General features: G+C 44.5%; 1 protein-coding gene across 1 annotated transcript in view; it reads right to left on the bottom strand.

The window, feature by feature from the left end:
- alx1 (ALX homeobox 1) overlaps positions 1–23248 on the bottom strand; it is a gene marked incomplete at both ends in the record, with an annotated part of 31978 nt that extends 8730 nt beyond the window's left edge. Inside the window, 3 exons of the mRNA XM_080475705.1 lie at positions 22123–22251; positions 22520–22800; positions 23059–23248. Of these exons, the coding sequence (XP_080331831.1) occupies positions 22123–22251; positions 22520–22800; positions 23059–23248 (600 nt within the window). The remainder of the gene's footprint in view (positions 1–22122; positions 22252–22519; positions 22801–23058) is intronic.
- Positions 23249–23583: the final 335 nt, after the last annotated feature.

Raw genomic sequence — 23583 nt, 5'->3', positions numbered from 1 at the left:
CCCAAGGACACTTTGGCACGTAGACAGGCAGAGATGGGATTCGAACCTGTAACCTTGCGATTTGGAGACGACCGCCCCATGAGGACTTATAATAGTCTACTCTCGAAGTAACAAATGCATGGATTAGTTTTTCAGCGTTAATCTGAGTCAAGGTGTTCCTGATTTTAGAAATGTTACTCAGTTAAAAAAGGCAGTCCTGCAGACTTTTTTAATGTGGGAGTCTCTCCCAGGTTCCTCATTGTGGGACTGGAGGTCAAAGTAATACCATCCAGTGTTACAAGATCTTTAGATCATTTCTCTCTCAGATGTTTTGGGCCAAATACGTTTAAGAACTTCGGTTTTATCTGAGTTCAAAATTACAGTTCATCCAGGCTTGTATGTCTTTAAGTCAAGCTTCTAGTTTGAGAAGTTGATCAGTATCATCTGGTTTCATAGATAAATAGATTTGTGTGTCATCTGCAGAACAATAGAAGTTGATGGAGTGTTTTCCGATAATATTCCCTACAGGAAGCATGTATAAGTGAAAAGTATAGATACTAAGACAGAGCCCTGTGGAACTCCATGTTTATCTTTATTCTGAGGTGAGGAGTCGTCATTAACATGAATGAAGTGGAACCTGTCTGATAAATATGATCAAAACCAATTTAGTGCTGTACCATGATATGTTCTAGTCTCTGTAGTAGGATGTTCTGATCAATAGTATCGATGTTCTGATCAATAGTATCGATGTTCTGATCAATAGCATCGATGTTCTGATCAATAGTATCGATGTTCTGATCAATAGTATCGATGTTCTGATCAATAGCATCGATGTTCTGATCAATAGTATCGATGTTCTGATCAATAGTATCGATGTTCTGATCAATAGTATCGATGTTCTGATCAATAGTATCAATGTTCTTAAATAAAGGAAGGTTAGATACACAGCTGTTGTTTAAATGATGCAGCAAGTTCAGAAGAACTGGAGCTCTATAGGGTGGAGGTTAGATAAAGTTCAGAAGAACTGGAGCTCTATAGGGTGGAGGTTAGATAAAGTTCAGAAGAACTGGAGCTCTATAGGGTGGAGGTTGGATAAAGTTCAGAAGAACTGGAGCTCTATAGGATGGAGGTTGGATAAAGTTCAGAAGAACTGGAGCTCTATAGGGTGGAGGCTGGTTATCTGTATTCAGGTTCTACTCACATGTCTGCGACAGCTTTGGGCAGTGAGTCTTTCATTTAATCAGTAATAGTTAGAATTTTGTCTTTAAAGAGGTTTACAAAGTCATTACTGCTCAAAGTTAAAGGGACATGAGGTTAGACAGCGCGGTGGCAGTCTACCCTATAACCCGGGGTTGTTCTTATTTTCTTCTATTAAGAAGGAATAGTCGGCAGTTTGAATTTAGCGGAGGGCTTTTTCCTAAAAGATTATAAATACTTCTAATGGAGTTAGATACCATTTCTTCTTCAGTTTACGTGCCAATTTCTTTAATGTTTGTAATTGTTCATTAAATCTATTATACCATCCTCTGAGTTGTTGCTTTTATCTTCAGGGGGGCAATAGAATCAAGTGGTGAGTGAAGCGATGCTGCTGCTCCAGCTACAACCAAATCAACCTCAGTGGGCTCATGCTAATCTTAGGAAATCTGTTTTCCACTGGATCCATGGGTGGAACTGAAGTAAATATTGATGGATTATTTCATTGAATTTGGTCTGACAGACCAGAATATTTACAGTTTTTCACAGGTGTTGTAAAGCCAGATAACATAAATTCAAAATACATCATCTCATATCATATGAGAAATGATCTGACAACAGACGGTTGTGGGGAAAAAATGGTAATTGATCAATATCAATACCATAAGTGAGAACACGATCAGGGATGGGATTAAAATAATATAAGTAATAAAATCCAATTGTGTCCAGTAATAAACTAAATGCATCTACGTGAATGTTAAAGTCTCCCACTATAACGACTTTATCTGAGCTCAGTACTAAAGTAGAGAGACAGTCTGAGAATTCAGCTAAGAATTGGGAGTATGGACCCAATTGGGTTGAGTAGGGACGGTACTCATAGAAGTGCCTTCTGTGTTTTCCAGTCAGAGTACATGAGGTCCAGATTGAGACTTTCAGAGGGTTTGTGGTGAGTTTTGGTTCTGGGACTGAGAGGAAGACTCCAGTTGTTAATGGATGCTCCTCCTCCTCCTCCTCCTCCTCCTCCTCCTCCTCCTCCTCCTCCTCCTCCACCAGTTTCTTCAGCACTGATGGGCAATAATGTTTCAGAAGTAACACTAATGTCTTACTTCTGAAACAACCCAAATACTTTTTTTAAGAAATGAGTAAAGTAAAACTGTTGCAAAAACAGTAATTAGATTAGTTTCACTTTCCCACAAGCAGGCTTAATGCGTTACTAAACTAAACTCACTGTGATGAATGAGCGACGCAACGTCTGTGGTAAACAACAAACAATGGAGGAGGAGACAATATGGACTGCAGGAGAGAGCAGGACCAGAGATCAGCAGGAGACAATATGGACTGCAGGAGAGAGCAGGACCAGAGATCAGCAGGAGACAATATGGACTGCAGGAGAGAGCAGGACCAAGCAGCTTTTAATGCTCAGAAGTACCGACATTACTTTGAGTTCAACTTGGTTAAAGGAAACAAAGACAGCGTCCACTGTGCACTCCGCACAAATCTCAGTAAATCTCAGTGAAACCTGCTGAGAAAACCCCTGGACCCCCCCACTGACATGCCTGCTGCAGCTCCCACAACCAGTCTCAGTGGGCGTCCCTCCAAGGGCCCCTCTCCAAGGGCCCCTCTCCAAGAGCCCCTCTCCAAGAGCCCCTCTCCAAGGGCCCCTCTCCAAGGGCCCCTCTCCAAGAGCCCCTCTCCAAGGGCCCCTCTCCAAGAGCCCCTCTCCAAGAGCCCCTCTCCAAGGGCCCCTCTCCAAGGGCCCCTCTCCAAGAGCCCCTCTCCAAGGGCCCCTCTCCAAGAGCCCCTCTCCAGGGGCCCCTCTCCAAGAGCCCCTCTCCAAGAGCCCCTCTCCAAGTGAAAATAAATAGTAATAATTTGGAATACAATCAAGAAAGACTTTGATTTAAAATATTTTACGGCTGTATTTTTACATCTCTTCCAATGAGTATACACACCAAAAAGATTTTAATAGTCTATGCAGAATATGGAATATTCAGAAATATAAGTTAGCAGTCGAAAGATTTCCTTTATTTTATTATAATATGGGGGAATGTGCAGAAAAGAGGTTTACTTTAAATGTTCAGTGACTTTCTTCAAGTCAGATACTTGTAGTATTTAATCTCATTTCTGCTGGATGCAATGTGCATGAATTCAAAAGACTGAAACTAACAAACTTTGATCAAATTCTATGATGGAATATGCAGAACACATAGAACCAGGCTGAAAAGTCAAACTGCTGAAGAGCGTATTCAGTTTGTGCATATGTTTTTGAAAAATGATTAGTGATTGTGTTGTGTTGTGTTTTTGTTGTTTAGTTAGTCTAATTAGTTAGTTGCTCTAGTTTGGTTGAATAATTGGAGGTTTGCTCCCCGGAGTGAGGAGGGTTGTGTGTTTCATCTCGTCCTGCTCATGTGGAGAAGAAAGTAAAAGCCTCTGCTGGTTAAGGTATACAGATGTACTATCAAAGCAACTGTGTCATACAAGTGTGAGTCTCACATCAACTCATTGGTCACCCAGCAGGAGAGGTGGAGGAAGAAGTTGACCTTACGTTTTCACATAAAGCACTTTGTTCATTAATCCCATTGACGTTTTATAGACTTTGTTTGATTCTCCTTGAATCCGTTTTTCAACCGATGGTTGGCAGCCCCCAGAGGGGAGGACAGAGAAGCCATCATGATGCTCAGCTACACGAGCAAACAAATTCAAACAGTCCAAAGAGGCTTTAGCGAGGACAGGTGTAACTTGTACTTGTGCTGAACAAGCTATGATTAATAACATGAATTACAGAGCACTTTTCACTGTAAAGGTTCCAATTGATAAGGTTGTTGTGAGAAAAGCAGGTGAGAAGGGAAGTGATACGATTACTGTGATGTCATAGGAAGCGCGTCACTCACACCAATGAGCAAGAACAGAGATCCTCCCTTTGACGCAGTATCACAAAGCCCGTCCGCATTAAATGAAAACTCCTGCTTATAAGTGTGTTGGCAGCTTTTCTTCAATCTGCTCAGAACACACACTTCACTTTCTGATCAGGAAACATTTCATGGCCTGATTCATATACTCAAGATACAGCCACATGTATATGCCACAGATACAATACAATACAATACAATACAATACAAATACTTTAGGAATTCCAGAGGCAAATTCTTGAAAAGCTGAAGTTTCTCACAGTTTTGTCTCACAAACTGTAAAAGTAAATGTTTTGGGATGAGGTGCCGGAGCAGGAGCAGGAGCAGGAGCAGGAGCAGGAGCAGGAGCAGGAGCAGGAGCTGAAGCAGGAGCAGGAGCAGGAGCTGAAGCAGGAGCAGGAGCAGGAGCAGGAGCAGGAGCAGTGTCAACGACCAGTTCCCGAAGGAGATCCTGGACCGCCGCCGCCTGCTTTTTCCGGTAAGAAGGAAGTTAATCGCTGAGGGATCCCGGGCCGTCATCACCGTGGACAGGCTCTATGTCAACGGCCAGCTGTTCCGAGACCCCGCTGTCACTCCCTGGCTCTACTGATGGTCCTCACAAGCTGAGTATGACCACTCTAACACACACACATCACAGGTTTACTCAGGTCCAGGTAAGAGTTTAACTGTAACATCAGTAAACATCATGAACAACGTATATTAAAGCGAAGCTAATTAATATTACATCATTAATGTACACGATGTTTGCTATATTGCGGTAGTAATAATTATTATGGACTTGCACTGTCAGCACTGGGATATTAAAAAAAAAAAAAAAAAAAAAAAAAAAAAAAAAAGCACTCGTTACGTCACTGCTAAATGTCACCTATGGGTTTGAATTGGTTCTTTTTCTGTTTTTGGTTTCTCACTTTTCTTTTCTATTTCCACCCCCCCTCCCTTGTTTTGATAACAATACACTTCCACTGTTTTCACCACATTAAAACCTCAACATCACAATCCAACTGTCACCATATCACACACTCATATACTGACAGACACACACTACTACGTTTGAATAGCCAGTCAGACTTAGGGATCCTAAGTACACACGCACAGATATATGCATCCACACACACTCACACACACACACATGCAGACAGACACATACAAAGATGCACGCATGCACACACGCACACAAACGCATGCACCTAGTCAAACACACATGCGGACACATATACACGCACACACTCACGCATGCACACACACACACACACACAAACACACCCGTACACGCACGCGGACACACAGACACACACACACCCACATATACAGCATTAGAGAACCCACCTAGAAGATGAGTGTAGCTAGAAACACGCTCAGGTTTGTCACCTGGAATGTACGAGGAATGGGCACGCAAATAAAAAGACAAAAAGTTTTTGAACACTTAAACAAACTACAGGCAGACATTGTCTTGTTACAAGAGACACACACACCTACAACAGGACATCACAAATTGATATCACCACAATTCCCTCACACATACTCAGCTTGTTTTAACTCCAAGCAGAGAGGCGTAGCTATATTAATCAACAATAAAATACAATTCTCGTGTAAAGACACAATCACAGATCCAGAGGGAAGATTTATAATTATTCACATCTCTCTTCAGAACATAGAGATGTGTATCGCAAACATCTATGGCCCAAATGTTGATGACCCCTCCTTCTATCATAATTTCTTCACCACCCTCTCAACACACTCTGATAAAACACTGATAGTGGGAGGAGACCTCAACATCGCCTTCAATCAACAAGTAGACAGAGTTAGTAAAGCAGCAAACACCCGACACTGGGAATCTACAGACATAGTCCAGCAGTACATGAGTGACTATGGGCTTTGCGACGCCTGGCGCACCTCTCATCCCACTCTTAAAGAGTACACCTTCTACTCAGCAGTGCACCAATCTTATTCGCGCTTAGATTACTTTCTGGTGAGTAAATCAGTGATTAAAGACATCTTGGACACACAGATTCACCCCATTACTCTCAGTGACCATGCACCTGTCACTATGACAGTTACTAATAGAACAATCACCCCTCCTATTAGACAGTGGAGATTTAACACGTCACTGCTTAAGGATCCAGATTTCCTCACATTCTTTAAAAAACAATGGACAATCTTTTTAGAAACAAATGACCTGCCTGGTGTCTCTCCCTGCGTCCTCTGGGAGACGGCTAAAGTTGTCATGAGAGGTAAAATCATTTCTTACTCCTCATACAAGACCAAAAGAGAAAAAAAAAAGGAGAAAGAACTGGAAGATAAAATCAAAACCATGGAAACAGCTCATGCTGCCTGCAAAGACGACAGCCTATTAATGGAACTAAGAAAATTTAAAACAGAGTTGAACAAAATAATTGAACATAAAACACAATTTCAACTGCAGAGACTACGCTGGGAGAACTTTGAACATGGTAATAAATCCAGCAAACTTTTAGCCAATCAGTTAAAACAAAATAAAGAAAAATGTACAATCCCCTCAGTCCAAACTCAAAATGGTAAAATCACTTTTAACCCACAAGAAATAAACAATACTTTCAGAGAATTCTACAAAAAACTTTACTCTTCACAAATTGATCCTTCACAATCTGAAATAGAGAGCTTTCTGAGCACAGTCGACCTCCCAAAATTAAAAGAAGAACAGATCCAAGGTCTAGAAGCTTCCATCTCAGTAGAAGAACTGCAGGAAGCTCTCCAGCACATGCCTGATGGTAAAGCTCCAGGACCTGATGGATACCCCACTGAATTTTACAAAGAATTATGGTCTTTACTCTCACCTATTTTTTTCAGAATAATTGAGGAAATTAAAGAATCTTCAACTCTCCCCCAACATATGAACTGTGCAAATATCAGTCTTCTTCTAAAACCGGATAAAGATCCCACACTACCATCTAGCTATCGGCCGATATCACTAATCAATGTAGATCTTAAAATAATTAGTAAAACATTAGCAAGCAGACTGGAAAAAATCACACCCCACATCATACACCCAGATCAAACTGGGTTTATTAAAGGACGACACTCCACTAATAATACACGTAGATTAATTAATCTTATAGACCACTCCACTAACAATACACGTAGATTAATTAATCTTATAGACCACTCCACTAACAATACACGTAGATTAATTAATCTTATAGACCACTGCCACCACAATAAACAAAAAGCCATTATCACCTCCTTAGATGCAGAAAAAGCCTTTGATAGGGTAAATTGGAAATTTCTACTTGCTACACTACGGAAATTTGGATTTAGAGAATATTACCTTTCCTGGATAAAAATACTGTATACCTCACCCAGTGCCTGTGTTAAAACCAATGACCAAATGTCCTCAAGGTTCAATCTTGAGAGAGGCACCCGACAGGGGTGTCCACTCTCACCATCTCTCTTTGCAATCTTTATCGAACCACTAGCAGCAGCCATCAGACAGAATAATAACATAAAAGGAATACGAACAGCAAATATAACACATAAAATATGTCTCTATGCGGATGATGTGCTAATTTTCCTGCAAAACGCACAGACCTCTCTTCCAGAAACAATAGGGTTGATGGACAGATTCTCCTCAATCTCAGAATATTCTATAAATTGGAACAAATCAGTAGTCTTGCCTATCAACTCTACATTTCAGCACACACCTAACACCCCACTAAAACCAGGGAACATCAAATATCTCGGCATTAACGTCTCAGCCAAACTCTCAGACTTGGTACACTTAAACTACACCCCCCTTATTAAAGCAATAGAGGAGGACCTCACTCGATGGAGGACACTCCCAATTTCACTTATGGGGAGAGTAGCAACAATCAAAATGATGATCTTGCCTAAAATTAACTACATCTTCTCAATGATCCCAGCAAAACCACCAAAAACCTGGTTTAACACTCTTGATTCTCATGTCTCAAAATTCTTATGGAAAAATAAACCATCACGTATAAGTTTAAAAACACTCCAGAACACCAAGGACCAAGGTGGTTTAGAACTCCCAAATTTTTATAATTATTATCTGGCCAATAAACTACTTTATGTTGTAAAATGGATCAATCAGAAACCCTTAGATGAAGGCTGGCTAGACGTTGAAAAAACATTCTGTGAAGATCTCCAAGTCAGAGATCTTCCCTTCTTCAGTCCTGTCATCAAAAAGCACAGCTGCTTCAAAAGCATCAATATAAACACGTCGCTGACAGCTTGGTGGGAATTTCTTAAAATAAATGGATCTACACTCATTCCCTGCAAACTCACACCCATCTGGAACAATCCCGACATCCTGCAAAGAAAAAAACCAATAAACTTCCCAAGATGGCAAAATAAAGGAATAAGACACTTAGAACAACTTATCTCCAATAACTCTTTTATTCCATTTAATGAGCTAATAGAAACATATGGTATCAGTCAAAACAACTATCTGGAATATCTTCAGCTTAAGTCAATAATACAAACTAAGTTCAAACTAGAACAGATTAACTTGAACTTACCTCAGACAGTGACAAACCTCCTGAAGATCTCAGCACCTAAACCTCTTTCTAAAATTATCTCAATCCTGTCAGGTTCAAATATCTCAATATCCCTTCCCACGTTCAAATGGGAAGAAGATCTCAACATCAACAGAGACCCAACGTTTTGGTCAGAAATCTGTACAAATACATTCAAAATGAGCAAAAACCCCAATATACAGCTCATACAATACAAGATCCTTCACAGAGTTCATTACACAGGACAAAGGATGTTCAAGATGGGGCTCACTCCCACTAACATATGTTCAAACTGCACAGGTGATCTCCCAGATACTTATCTACACGCACTTTGGCTGTGTACGCCAGTCCAAACCTTCTGGCAAAAGATTTGTGAAGATTTATCGTTATGCCTGGGCCACCCTATTCCAGTCTCACCTTCACTTTGCTTGTTAGGAGATCTCACAGAAATTAAAAGAGAAAAAAATGAGTCCTGCATGCTCCTGGTTTCCCTAAGCGTCGCAAAAAAGGCGATCCTCATGAACTGGAAATCCAAAAGTAATTTGAATATAAAGTTATTTAAAAACTTACTTCTAGACCACATCACATTGGAGAGAATGTCTGCTTGTAGGAAAAATCATTTGACACAATTTGAGTCCACATGGTCCCCAATAATTAAATACACCATGTAGCCCTGTGGGGGGGGGGGTAGTGGCTCCACCCCGGGGCTCTGGGGACCGTCCGTGGCTGGGGCGTCGTGGCTTTGGTGGTTGGTGGCTCTGTGGGCTCGGGGGTGTCCTGGCATCTATGCTGGGGAGTTACGGCCTGGCCTGGGGAGTCCTGGGCGGGGATGTGGGGGGGGCTCTGCTCTGGGCCGGGGTCGGGCCCGCTGGGGTGGGATGGGGGGGCTGGGCGTCGGGCCCCGGCTGGGCTGTCGACTGGGGGGGGGTTGGGGGCGGGTTGTCCGGGCCCTGGGGGTGTGGGGCCTCCCCCTTCCCGGTGGGGGTGCCCACTGCGGCGCTGGGGGTGGGTCCTCCCTCTGGCCCCCTCCCCCGGTGGGGCGGGTTGGCCCCTGCTGCCGCGCTCCGGGTCTGCCTCATTCCCGGATTGGGGGGAGCGGGGTACGGGGGGGGCTCCGGGTTCTGGATGGACGGTTAACTGAGAGTGACCTCCAGGGCCTGATAGGGGTGTGCGTGTGCGTGTGCGTGTGCGTGTGTGTGTGGGTTGGGGTGTGTGGGTTGGGGTGTGTGGGTTGGGGTGTGGGGCTGTGTGGAGTGGGCGAATGAGGGGGGGTGCCCTGGCCACTGGCCTCCGGCTGGGCTCGCACTGGGCCCTGCGGGTCTCGGACTCTGCTGTCTGGCCGTTGGGTGGGGTGGGGGCTCCCTGCCCGGGTCCCCTTGCGGCGCCTTATTTGGGGGGGTGTGGCCCCCCGGGTCCTAGGCCGGCCGCTCGGGGGGTGGGGTGGGGCAGCGCGGGGGGTCCAGCTGGGCCAAGGTCCTAGCGACGGGGGGACCCCCTCCCTCAGAACCCTCCCTGCCTTACCTCACCTTATATTACCCCACAATAGGGAACAGTGGGGCGGTGCCTAGGTGGGGGGTCCAGGCTACTTAATTGCGGTCTGGGTCCTCCCCCGACTTTGCACCACCCACAATTTTAACCACACTTAGTCATGTAGGGTCTTGAGGGGGTAAGCCGCTTTCGGGGTTCTGCCGCTTGTCAGCGGTAGAACGCCCGGGCCCCGCTACCCCCCAATTTTAAACCGCACCATAGACACACACATCGCATCCACCTTTTCAAAACACAAAAACACACCCTTACATACATCCAACACACATATAGGGCAGGGGAAGGGCGGGAGACGTGGCTCCCCCCAGCACCTCCCGCTGGGGTCCCGCCCCGGCCCGGGGTGAGTGCGGCTGGAGTGCGGGGGGCGCGCTCCCTCGGGCGCGGCGCTTGTGGGGGGGCTGGGGTGCGGTGCTCCTTCTCCACTTGCTGTTGGATTGGTGGAGGTTGGGATACCGCGGTGGCCGGGAGGGGGCCCGGCCGGCGGCCTGAGGGTGCGAGAGTCATCACTCCCCCCCCCGTTCCGTGTGTGTGTGTGTGTGTGTGTGTGGGTGTGTGGGTGTGTGGGTGGGTGTGTGGGTGTGTGTGTGGGTGTGTGTGTGTGCGGGGTGGGTCATGGGTTGGGTTTCCCAATCAAGACCCGGGGGGAGGGGTTATGGGGCGGGTGGATTATGAGGCTCCTGGGGGTGTAGAGTTGACTGTTCTCCGACCGGGGCCTGCGCCGGGCTTCGCTTTCCTGGGTCTGGGGGCGGGGCTGGTCCGGGGCGCGGCGGCTGGGGCCGTCTCTGCCTTACCGGGTTGGGGGGGGCGGTGGGTGGGCCTGTTCCCGGGGGTGCGGTGGGACTCGCCGCCGGGGTTGGGGGGGCTCTCGGCCCGCTCGGCCCGGGGGCCCTGCTCCGGCCTTTTCTCGGCTTGGCGGCTTGGGTCGGGGCCTGGGGCCCTGTGCCCTTTGTCCTTCTCTTGTGGGCCCCTCTTGCCTGGGGGGGATTCCTCTCTGCATTCTCCGTCGGGTGCTTTTTGGGCGGGGGCGGGGCTCTCTGGGGTGGTTCGCTGGGGTCTCCCCGGGCCTGGGGGGCTTCTGTCTGCCGGGGTGGCGGTGTCCGGGCGCGGTGGCCTCGGACCCCGGGGTGTCACCACGGGTCCCCCCACAACAGTTCCGGCCACACCCAGTGGACAAGCCACACACACTCACATACACGCACACACACACACACACACTTTCACTCCTCACGAAAGGTGCTTCTGAAGTTGCTTGTTGTCTGTCATCATTTGCTCAAACTTTAAAAATCATGTTCCTCTTTTGTTGTTGCCTCTTTGTTATTTCATGTTCCTGCTTCACGTTACTGTCTAGATAGAGCTGCTCAGGCTGGTTAAATCTAGGAAATCATCTTACTGTTTAGATAGAGCTGCTCAGGCTGGTTAAATCTAGGAAATCATCTTACTGTCTAGATAGAGCTGCTCAGGCTGGTTAAATCTAGGAAATCATCTTACTGTCTAGATAGAGCTGCTCAGGCTGGTTCAATCTAATAACAGTTGGAAAGTATTTGGATGAGTGTGATTATTGCAAATAATATATGTAGCACAACAAGGACATTGTATGTTATCCCCTTCCCCCCACCCCCCTCCCCCCCTCCCCCCTCGACTTTCTTCTCTCTCTTCTCTTCTCTCTCTCTTTGTGCGTTCCCCCCCGGTCGTGTACGGCAGCCATGCCAGCTTCTGACGGAGAAGGCAACAGGAGGAGACTCCAGGTCTCTCCCTGTTGCAAGACCAAAAACTGTTCTGACTCCGAAGGCTCTCAATCACATCATATTGTTGGCCCAAGCTGCCGAACAGGACAAGGGCACGGAAAAATTTTTTTTTAAAAAAAAAAAAAAAAAAAAAAAAAAAAAAAAAAGAAATGTTACTCAGTTAAAAAAGGCAGTCCTGCAGACTTTTTTAATGTGGGAGTCTCTCCCAGGTTCCTCATTGTGGGACTGGAGGTCAAAGTAATACCATCCAGTGTTACAAGATCTTTAGATCATTTCTCTCTCAGATGTTTTGGGCCAAATACGTTTAAGAACTTCGGTTTTATCTGAGTTCAAAATTACAGTTCATCCAGGCTTGTATGTCTTTAAGTCAAGCTTCTAGTTTGAGAAGTTGATCAGTATCATCTGGTTTCATAGATAAATAGATTTGTGTGTCATCTGCAGAACAATAGAAGTTGATGGAGTGTTTTCCGATAATATTCCCTACAGGAAGCATGTATAAGTGAAAAGTATAGATACTAAGACAGAGCCCTGTGGAACTCCATGTTTATCTTTATTCTGAGGTGAGGAGTCGTCATTAACATGAATGAAGTGGAACCTGTCTGATAAATATGATCAAAACCAATTTAGTGCTGTACCATGATATGTTCTAGTCTCTGTAGTAGGATGTTCTGATCAATAGTATCGATGTTCTGATCAATAGTATCGATGTTCTGATCAATAGCATCGATGTTCTGATCAATAGTATCGATGTTCTGATCAATAGTATCGATGTTCTGATCAATAGTATCGATGTTCTGATCAATAGTATCAATGTTCTTAAATAAAGGAAGGTTAGATACACAGCTGTTGTTTAAATGATGCAGCAAGTTCAGAAGAACTGGAGCTCTATAGGGTGGAGGTTAGATAAAGTTCAGAAGAACTGGAGCTCTATAGGGTGGAGGTTAGATAAAGTTCAGAAGAACTGGAGCTCTATAGGGTGGAGGTTAGATAAAGTTCAGAAGAACTGGAGCTCTATAGGGTGGAGGTTAGATAAAGTTCAGAAGAACTGGAGCTCTATAGGGTGGAGGTTAGATAAAGTTCAGAAGAACTGGAGCTCTATAGGGTGGAGGCTGGTTATCTGTATTCAGGTTCTACTCACATGTCTGCGACAGCTTTGGGCAGTGAGTCTTTCATTTAATCAGTAATAGTTAGAATTTTGTCTTTAAAGAGGTTTACAAAGTCATTACTGCTCAAAGTTAAAGGGACATGAGGTTAGACAGCGCGGTGGCAGTCTACCCTATAACCCGGGGTTGTTCTTATTTTCTTCTATTAAGAAGGAATAGTCGGCAGTTTGAATTTAGCGGAGGGCTTTTTCCTAAAAGATTATAAATACTTCTAATGGAGTTAGATACCATTTCTTCTTCAGTTTACGTGCCAATTTCTTTAATGTTTGTAATTGTTCATTAAATCTATTATACCATCCTCTGAGTTGTTGCTTTTATCTTCAGGGGGGCAATAGAATCAAGTGGTGAGTGAAGCGATGCTGCTGCTCCAGCTACAACCAAATCAACCTCAGTGGGCTCATGCTAATCTTAGGAAATCTGTTTTCCACTGGATCCATGGGTGGAACTGAAGTAAATATTGATGGATTATTTCATTGAATTTGGTCTGACAGACCAGAATATTTACAGTTTTTCACAGGTGTTGTAAAGCCAGATAACATAAATTCAAAATACATCATCTCATATCATATGAGAAATGATCTGACAACAGACGGTTGTGGGGAAAAAATGGTAATTGATCAATATCAATACCATAAGTGAGAACACGATCAGGGATGGGATTAAAATAATATAAGTAATAAAATCCAATTGTGTCCAGTAATAAACTAAATGCATCTACGTGAATGTTAAAGTCTCCCACTATAACGACTTTATCTGAGCTCAGTACTAAAGTAGAGAGACAGTCTGAGAATTCAGCTAAGAATTGGGAGTATGGACCCAATTGGGTTGAGTAGGGACGGTACTCATAGAAGTGCCTTCTGTGTTTTCCAGTCAGAGTACATGAGGTCCAGATTGAGACTTTCAGAGGGTTTGTGGTGAGTTTTGGTTCTGGGACTGAGAGGAAGACTCCAGTTGTTAATGGATGCTCCTCCTCCTCCTCCTCCTCCTCCTCCTCCTCCTCCTCCTCCTCCTCCTCCTCCTCCTCCTCCTCCACCAGTTTCTTCAGCACTGATGGGCAATAATGTTTCAGAAGTAACACTAATGTCTTACTTCTGAAACAACCCAAATACTTTTTTTAAGAAATGAGTAAAGTAAAACTGTTGCAAAAACAGTAATTAGATTAGTTTCACTTTCCCACAAGCAGGCTTAATGCGTTACTAAACTAAACTCACTGTGATGAATGAGCGACGCAACGTCTGTGGTAAACAACAAACAATGGAGGAGGAGACAATATGGACTGCAGGAGAGAGCAGGACCAGAGATCAGCAGGAGACAATATGGACTGCAGGAGAGAGCAGGACCAGAGATCAGCAGGAGACAATATGGACTGCAGGAGAGAGCAGGACCAGAGATCAGCAGGAGACAATATGGACTGCAGGAGAGAGCAGGACCAAGCAGCTTTTAATGCTCAGAAGTACCGACATTACTTTGAGTTCAACTTGGTTAAAGGAAACAAAGACAGCGTCCACTGTGCACTCCGCACAAATCTCAGTAAATCTCAGTGAAACCTGCTGAGAAAACCCCTGGACCCCCCCACTGACATGCCTGCTGCAGCTCCCACAACCAGTCTCAGTGGGCGTCCCTCCAAGGGCCCCTCTCCAAGGGCCCCTCTCCAAGAGCCCCTCTCCAAGGGCCCCTCTCCAAGAGCCCCTCTCCAAGAGCCCCTCTCCAAGAGCCCCTCTCCAAGGGCCCCTCTCCAAGGGCCCCTCTCCAAGAGCCCCTCTCCAAGAGCCCCTCTCCAAGGGCCCCTCTCCAAGAGCCCCTCTCCAAGAGCCCCTCTCCAAGTGAAAATAAATAGTAATAATTTGGAATACAATCAAGAAAGACTTTGATTTAAAATATTTTACGGCTGTATTTTTACATCTCTTCCAATGAGTATACACACCAAAAAGATTTTAATAGTCTATGCAGAATATGGAATATTCAGAAATATAAGTTAGCAGTCGAAAGATTTCCTTTATTTTATTATAATATGGGGGAATGTGCAGAAAAGAGGTTTACTTTAAATGTTCAGTGACTTTCTTCAAGTCAGATACTTGTAGTATTTAATCTCATTTCTGCTGGATGCAATGTGCATGAATTCAAAAGACTGAAACTAACAAACTTTGATCAAATTCTATGATGGAATATGCAGAACACATAGAACCAGGCTGAAAAGTCAAACTGCTGAAGAGCGTATTCAGTTTGTGCATATGTTTTTGAAAAATGATTAGTGATTGTGTTGTGTTGTGTTTTTGTTGTTTAGTTAGTCTAATTAGTTAGTTGCTCTAGTTTGGTTGAATAATTGGAGGTTTGCTCCCCGGAGTGAGGAGGGTTGTGTGTTTCATCTCGTCCTGCTCATGTGGAGAAGAAAGTAAAAGCCTCTGCTGGTTAAGGTATACAGATGTACTATCAAAGCAACTGTGTCATACAAGTGTGAGTCTCACATCAACTCATTGGTCACCCAGCAGGAGAGGTGGAGGAAGAAGTTGACCTTACGTTTTCACATAAAGCACTTTGTTCATTAATCCCATTGACGTTTTATAGACTTTGTTTGATTCTCCTTGAATCCGTTTTTCAACCGATGGTTGGCAGCCCCCAGAGGGGAGGACAGAGAAGCCATCATGATGCTCAGCTACACGAGCAAACAAATTCAAACAGCCCAAAGAGGCTTTAGCGAGGACAGGTGTAACTTGTACTTGTGCTGAACAAGCTATGATTAATAACATGAATTACAGAGCACTTTTCACTGTAAAGGTTCCAATTGATAAGGTTGTTGTGAGAAAAGCAGGTGAGAAGGGAAGTGATACGATTACTGTGATGTCATAGGAAGCGCGTCACTCACACCAATGAGCAAGAACAGAGATCCTCCCTTTGACGCAGTATCACAAAGCCCGTCCGCATTAAATGAAAACTCCTGCTTATAAGTGTGTTGGCAGCTTTTCTTCAATCTGCTCAGAACACACACTTCACTTTCTGATCAGGAAACATTTCATGGCCTGATTCATATACTCAAGATACAGCCACATGTATATGCCACAGATACAATACAATACAATACAATACAATACAAATACTTTAGGAATTCCAGAGGCAAATTCTTGAAAAGCTGAAGTTTCTCACAGTTTTGTCTCACAAACTGTAAAAGTAAATGTTTTGGGATGAGGTGCCGGAGCAGGAGCAGGAGCAGGAGCAGGAGCAGGAGCAGGAGCTGAAGCAGGAGCAGGAGCAGGAGCAGGAGCAGGAGCTGAAGCAGGAGCAGGAGCAGGAGCAGGAGCAGGAGCAGGAGCAGGAGCTGAAGCAGGAGCAAGAGCAGGAGCAGGAGCAGGAGCAGGAGCAGGAGCTGAAGCAGGAGCAGGAGCAGGAGCTGAAGCAGGAGCAGGAGCAAGAGCAGGAGCAGGAGCTGAAGCAGGAGCAGGAGCAGGAGCAAGAGCAGGAGCTGAAGCAGGAGCAGGAGCAGGAGCAGGAGCAGGAGCAGGAGCAGGAGCAGGAGCAAGAGCAGGAGCTGAAGCAGGAGCAGGAGCAGGAGCAGGAGCAGGAGCAGGAGCAGGAGCAGGAGCTGAAGCAGGAGCAGGAGCAGGAGCAGGAGCAGGAGCTGAAGCAGGAGCAGGAGCAGGAGCAGGAGCAGGAGCAGGAGCAAGAGCAGGAGCTGAAGCAGGAGCAGGAGCAGGAGCTGAAGCAGGAGCAGGAGCAAGAGCAGGAGCAGGAGCTGAAGCAGGAGCAGGAGCAGGAGCAAGAGCAGGAGCTGAAGCAGGAGCAGGAGCAGGAGCAGGAGCAAGAGCAGGAGCAGGAGCAGGAGCAGGAGCAGGAGCAGGAGCAGGAGCAGGAGCAGGAGCTGAAGCAGGAGCAGGAGCAGGAGCAGGAGCTGAAGCAGGAGCAGGAGCAGGAGCAGGAGCAGGAGCAGGAGCAGGAGCTGAAGCAGGAGCAGGAGCAAGAGCAGGAGCAGGAGCTGAAGCAGGAGCAGGAGCAGGAGCAAGAGCAGGAGCTGAAGCAGGAGCAGGAGCAGGAGCAGGAGCAAGAGCAGGAGCAGGAGCAGGAGCAGGAGCAGGAGCAGGAGCAGGAGCAGGAGCAGGAGCTGAAGCAGGAGCAGGAGCAGGAGCAGGAGCAGGAGCTGAAGCAGGAGCAGGAGCAGGAGCAGGAGCAGGAGCAGGAGCAGGAGCTGAAGCAGGAGCAGGAGCAGGAGCTGAAGCAGGAGCAGGAGCAAGAGCAGGAGCAGGAGCTGAAGCAGGAGCAGGAGCAGGAGCAAGAGCAGGAGCTGAAGCAGGAGCAGGAGCAGGAGCAGGAGCAGGAGCAGGAGCAGGAGCAGGAGCAAGAGCAGGAGCTGAAGCAGGAGCAGGAGCAGGAGCAGGAGCAAGAGCAGGAGCTGAAGCAGGAGCAGGAGCAGGAGCAGGAGCAGGAGCAGGAGCAGGAGCAGGAGCAGGAGCAGGAGCAGGAGCTGAAGCTGAAGCTGAGCACGCAGCGAGCTTCAGACTGTTTGAAGACAAACATGTCCGCTCACATATTATGGGAATCATGTTTGTCGAGCTCTTTGACTGGGACAAAATGCAAATAGCACACGGCTTGATTAGTTCTGGCTGTAAACCCTGTGAATCAGACCCACAGACTTCTCAAAGAGAAACCATTCTCTGTCTCGCTCTCTGAAAATCACAAAAGCAAAAAAAACACAAAAATCTCCCCTCTAACGAATCACTCTAAAATGTACATGTACAGGATGTTGTGGCTGTTGGACAGAACACAGCATCTGTCTTCTACCAGTCCTGCACATCCACACCTCTTGTTTTCATCCACTGAGAACCCTGCTGATGCTAAACCAATGAGTACTTAAATACCCATAACAATACCATTCTTCAGTTTGTTGAAGAAATTTGTATTTTCTTGTCTATTCAAGAATTTATGGAGAAAAAGCAACTCAAATATTTGGTTTCTGTGATTGTGATTGGAGTAATGATTTGGGAATAATATTGTGACTCAAATATATTTTATATAACATTTTATAAATTATTTAGAAACCCATTATTTATACTATAAAGAAGTTAAGCTCAGTGGCAGAAGTTGGGGTAAATATATTATATATATTTTTTTCATTTGTTCAAACCGTTTTGTACTTTTTTTTTGTCACTTAAACTGATAAATTACTTTAACTAATTCAAAGTGCACTGCATTGTTTTGTTATACTGTATATACATAGTATTTAGCTGATTTCAACTCTGTAGATTTTGAAATGAAAATATTTGAAAATTAATTTAAAGAATCTAATCTTTTTTATTCAATTAATTAAACTTTGCATATTTTTGGGGATGAATTGATAAACTGGATTATTTTGATTTGCCTTTCCTTAAGTCAATAATTTGAACTATTTTGAAGAATAAATGAATAAATTCAATAAAATTCACAGAATGAATTTCTGAATACATTGATTACATAATTCCACAAAAGCATGGTCATATTGCGAAATCTGAATGAATTTTCATGACCTTTAAGAGTTTTTATGATTTTTACTTTGGTTTATTAATTAGTAGAACAGAATTTGGAAAAAGTTTACAGGTGAACAGAAAATACTTTATCATAATAAAACATTTGGTTCAAACAACAATAACAAAACAATTTCCACACATACATGTTCGGATTTTTTTGTTAAATAAACAAAGTGTACAAACTATCACTCCAGAACAAATTTGAACAAAATATTATTTCAGGTGGAGTGTTCAGGATGGATCGGATACAGTATCGATCTCAGTGACCTGGTATCATTCGTTATCGATACCAATGTCGGTATCGACCTTATCGATATTTGGATCAAGCCACCCTCACTAATGGTATTTGGGCAAGAAACAAAACGATCAAGCACTGAGTTCACAGAGCCAAAAGACAAAGACAACCGTAAACAAAGAGCGGGACGTCCCCGTCCTTAGCTCAATGGTGCACATTAAACAACAAACAGTAAAAGTCATGTCACGTCACACGAACTACGTAGTATCTGCCCTGACAAAGTTCTCTTACTGGCATGGAGTGCCCCCTGGTCGGGTCACTCCGGTGGTCCGATGAGCGAATGAGGCAGGTTTTGGGGTCACAAAACCAGAGCAGTTTTTACTGTTCTCAGGAAGAACAGTTGGGTGAAGGACCATGGCAGCTTGAACGTGACAGGGTGGTCTTCACTCTGCAGATGGAGGATGTTCTGCATCCTCAGCAGGTCCAAAATGTTATCAAAAGAAGCACAGAAAAACTCGTCCAGCAAGCTAAACCTGCAGCCTAAGTCCTTGTGGATTCAAAAGTTTGATTTATGCCGAGGCGACGTCACGGCGTGTCACTGGGGGGGTTGAATCTGAAGCAGGTGTGATGATGCTGGACTGATTGCCAAACAGCCGTTGTTGAAGTGCACATTTTGTTTTATTTATGGCCATTGTTCTAAGATCTATGTGGTCTTTGTTCTGAACATGAGCTGCAGGCTTCACTCCAGGGATGAAGGCCGAACTGTCTTTGTCCTCATGACATGTGGCCTGAGACCTAAGCACTGGTGTAAGCAGTGAAGAAGAGCAAGGAAGCATCAACATGTTTCCGCACTGTGGAGCTGCAGACACAAACCCTACACATAATCATCTTGATTTTTGCAAACCCCATTTTTGAGTTACAGAAATTCACAAGCAGATCTTGATTCTTTTTTCTTTTTGAATAAATTAAAACATTTACATGTAGACCCTCTGGTGAAGGGACCCGATAATAGCAGACACCCTGTACTGAGCGGACAGATCGGCGAGCACGGACAGCTTTTTAACTGTGGACAAACCTAAATGAACAGACAACATGACAAAGGCAGACAACGGACACGTGTTCCTGGCAAATTTCAAGCCGAGTGTACATTGAAACGGCCAAACTTCTACAAACTTCAATGTCTTTCAGATATCCACCATCAATTACAAACAAAGATTGCCGAACACATACAGAAAGTGCCGAATCCGCCTCCAGGGGACAAGACAACCCGGCTCCAGCAGGACAAGACAACCCGGCTCCAGCAGGACAAGACAACCCGGCTCCAACAGGACAAGACAACCCGGCTCCAACAGGACAAGACAACCCGGCTCCAGCAGGACAAGACAACCCGGCTCCAGCAGGACAAGACAACCCGGCTCCAGCAGGACAAGACAACCCGGCTCCAGCAGGACAAGACAACCCGGCTCCAACAGGACAAGACAACCCGGCTCCAACAGGACAAGACAACCCGGCTCCAACAGGACAAGACAACCCGGCTCCAACAGGACAAGACAACCCGGCTCCAGCAGGACAAGACAACCCGGCTCCAACAGGACAAGACAACCCGGCTCCAACAGGACAAGACAACCCGGCTCCAGCAGGACAAGACAACCCGGCTCCAACAGGACAAGACAACCCGGCTCCAACAGGACAAGACAACCCGGCTCCAACAGGACAAGACAACCCGGCTTACAGCAGTTCATGAAATAGCCAGGAAAGTTAACCTATTGATTGGTGTCCAGGGAAACATATCTTCTATCACCGACTTGGTGATAGACGCAACATGGTGTCAGGATCTATGACTGCAGGTTTTACAGTATTCTAAATTAAACTAACTTTTTCTACACGCTTCTAACATGTGTCAAACACAATATAATATATTGTGATGGTTCACTGAGAAATTACATCAACTAAAATGTTTTTGTCAAATAGTGTATCCTATTAAAACTAAAATCTTAAACATGCTGTACATAATAGAAACCCTAAAAAAGCTGGTGTGTGTGTGTGTGTGTGTGTGTGTGTGTGTGTGTGTGTGTGTGTGTGTGTGTGTGTGTGTGTGTGTGTGTGTGTGTGTGTGTGTGTGTGTGTGTGTAAGCTGATTTATCAGAGGGAAAAAAAAGAAATTTTCTTTTGACATAATTACAATCTTTCAATAGTATGACATTATTTAGATATAATTCTTAGATAGTTAGATTTTCTAATTATGTATTTGAGTGTGCGTAAACAAATAATTTTTGATTAATCAGAACTTTGTTTATGATTAAATTGGTGCTACTAAATGTAATTGTGTTGTATTTAATTCTCATGTATCCAGATTACTGTGACTGATACCAGTAGAGATATGTAGTGAGCGATAATAGGAAGGTTTCACACTGTTTCATGGGAACACTGTCAAGGAGTTCAGAAAATGATTTACATATCTGCTTTTGGTTGAGAAATCGCTTGCAAAGTAAAATCTCTGTTGTCCTGGTTTGGCAGGATCATTCAGGTTAATTATAGTCTCTTTTCAAGTATTCTTAAAACATTTATTTTAAATATTAGAATCATTGGGTGGGATGGATCAGTTGCAGTGCAAGTGGTGAGAAAGTGGAAGATAACAGGCTGAGGAGGCAGGTTATATCAGCAGCTTTCAAAGAAACTCAAACACAGTTCAAAACAAACAAACAAACAAAAAAACCCAAACAGACACTTAATCACAATTAAATATTACATAGTTGTGTAATTATTACATTTAGGTTAAGTATCAGCTTTATCCAAACTAATTTAAGGTAACAGTGAAAAACGGTGATTTCTTAGGAAATGTGGGGTCAGGTCAAATCCTTCATCACTTTTGAGAAATACTTCAAAAATAGAATATAAAAAATGGCAAAAACAATTCTTGACTATAAAGTCAATCTGCTTGATTTGCACTTGTTGTGTGGTTTGATATTGAGAATCAACTTCCTCCACAAATACACATGGAAGTCTAACGTGAGTCCCTGGGAGGAAGGACCGACCGAACCGAGACACACTGACAGCCTGCGTCTCCTCTCACCTCATTTTCGATCTGACCTTTGTCCAAACAGCAAGACAAAAATTCCGGCAACACGAAATCTGATATAAGGGCATTAATCCTGGCGGGACATCTTGACATATGCTCCAATCAGTGTCTCACTCTTATCTGACGCGAGGTGATTAATGGCTTCTGCAGTTTGAGCGGAACCGCGTAAACTTCCAATGCAGACCCAAAAGATCTTTTTCAACAATTTACACAAGGCCCCAAAAAATATATTGTAACCCCTATGGTTAAACAAAACGAAAAAACCCCTACCTGTGTGTAAGTGTCGGTTCTCGGTAATACTGACAGGTCGTACGTGGCTGCGAAGTGAGTTTTGGCCTGTTGGATCTGACCATAGCGCTCTCTCTTCCTCCACTTTGCTCTCCTGTTTTGAAACCATACCTTATTCCAAAGAAAAGAGAAAAATAGTTAAAACTGTTATATATATATATAGTTTACAATTATTGCTTAAAAATGTTTCTTGAAAGGAAATTCAAGTGCGTCAAATCCTGAACAAAGCTTAATATTCTCAAGGAAGATTTAATGTTATTGCATGTTTCTGGTGTTAAACTCAAATACTTCATGCTGAATATTTTTTGGTATGTTTTGTTTTAGCGTCTTGTTTTTTATGCTTACAATAAAAAACAAAAGACATTAGAGTGACCGATACCTGCACTCTGGCCTCGGTGAGTTCCGTCCTCATGGCCAGCTGCTCCCTCACGTAAACATCTGGATAATGAGTTTTCTGGAAAACTTTCTCCAGCTCCTCGAGCTGCGCGCTGGTGAAAGTGGTCCGGTGCCTCCTCTTCTTGCTGCTGGACACGTTATTGTCGCACTTGTCGTCCAGCTCAGTGTTTTCTGTTTGTCCGGAGGAGACCGGGGAGGCGCGCAGGGCGCAGCCGAGGCCGCTGCGCAGACACTCTTCCTCCAACATCTGCCCACCGAAATTGGCTACAAATGAAAATGTGACATTTTTTGACGGAATTCAATTAGATCTATATTATGTGATATTATCTTATATTAACTTTTATTAAATTGGAGATTGTACGTAATGAAAATATAGAAAAACAACGACGGAAATTAAAAATCCAATGAGACGTTACAGTTGTGTATACGGAGTAGTATTTTACCTGACCTTAGTTCAATAGTTATTTTCATTTTCCTGGCACGCAGATCCCAAACAACCACTTTTTTTTAAAGAGAACTCACCGCCCTGATCTTCGCAGGTCGAGGAGCGGCTCTCTGTGCTCTGCAGTCCGAAGGCCTGCGCGCATTTCGGGGACAATTTGGCGAAGTACTGCGCGTTGTCCAGGCTCTCCATGACTTGGTCCATGTAGAAATCGCTGGGCTTCATGGCCTGGGTTTTCAGGGCGAATTTATCCTCCATGTATTCCATCATGTTCGCCCAAGATCAGCGCTTCTCGCGCCTGATGAACTGCGGCATTGGAAGTCAAAGAATAAGAGGAGAGGTCGTTTGTTGCGCTCAAGAAATCATTTGCGAATGGAGTTAATTTGCTCTGTCTCTTGTCTATTTCCCAAACAGAATACGATCCTACAGTAGTCTTCCGCCACATTTCCCTCCTCCTCTGTGAATAGGAAACAGCATCCAGCTCCTCCCTCGTCCTCAATCCAAGCAGCAACACTCTGAGACGACTGAGCCCGACGGCCCGACGGCCCGACAGCCAAAAGCCAAAAGCCACTTTCATTTACAGAAAGAAAAAAATCCAAAGTACT

This window comes from Lipophrys pholis, assembly GCF_963383615.2.
Source record: "Lipophrys pholis genome assembly, chromosome: 11".
Lineage (NCBI taxonomy): Eukaryota > Metazoa > Chordata > Actinopteri > Blenniiformes > Blenniidae > Lipophrys > Lipophrys pholis.
This window is presented reverse-complemented; position numbering and strand designations above follow the sequence as displayed.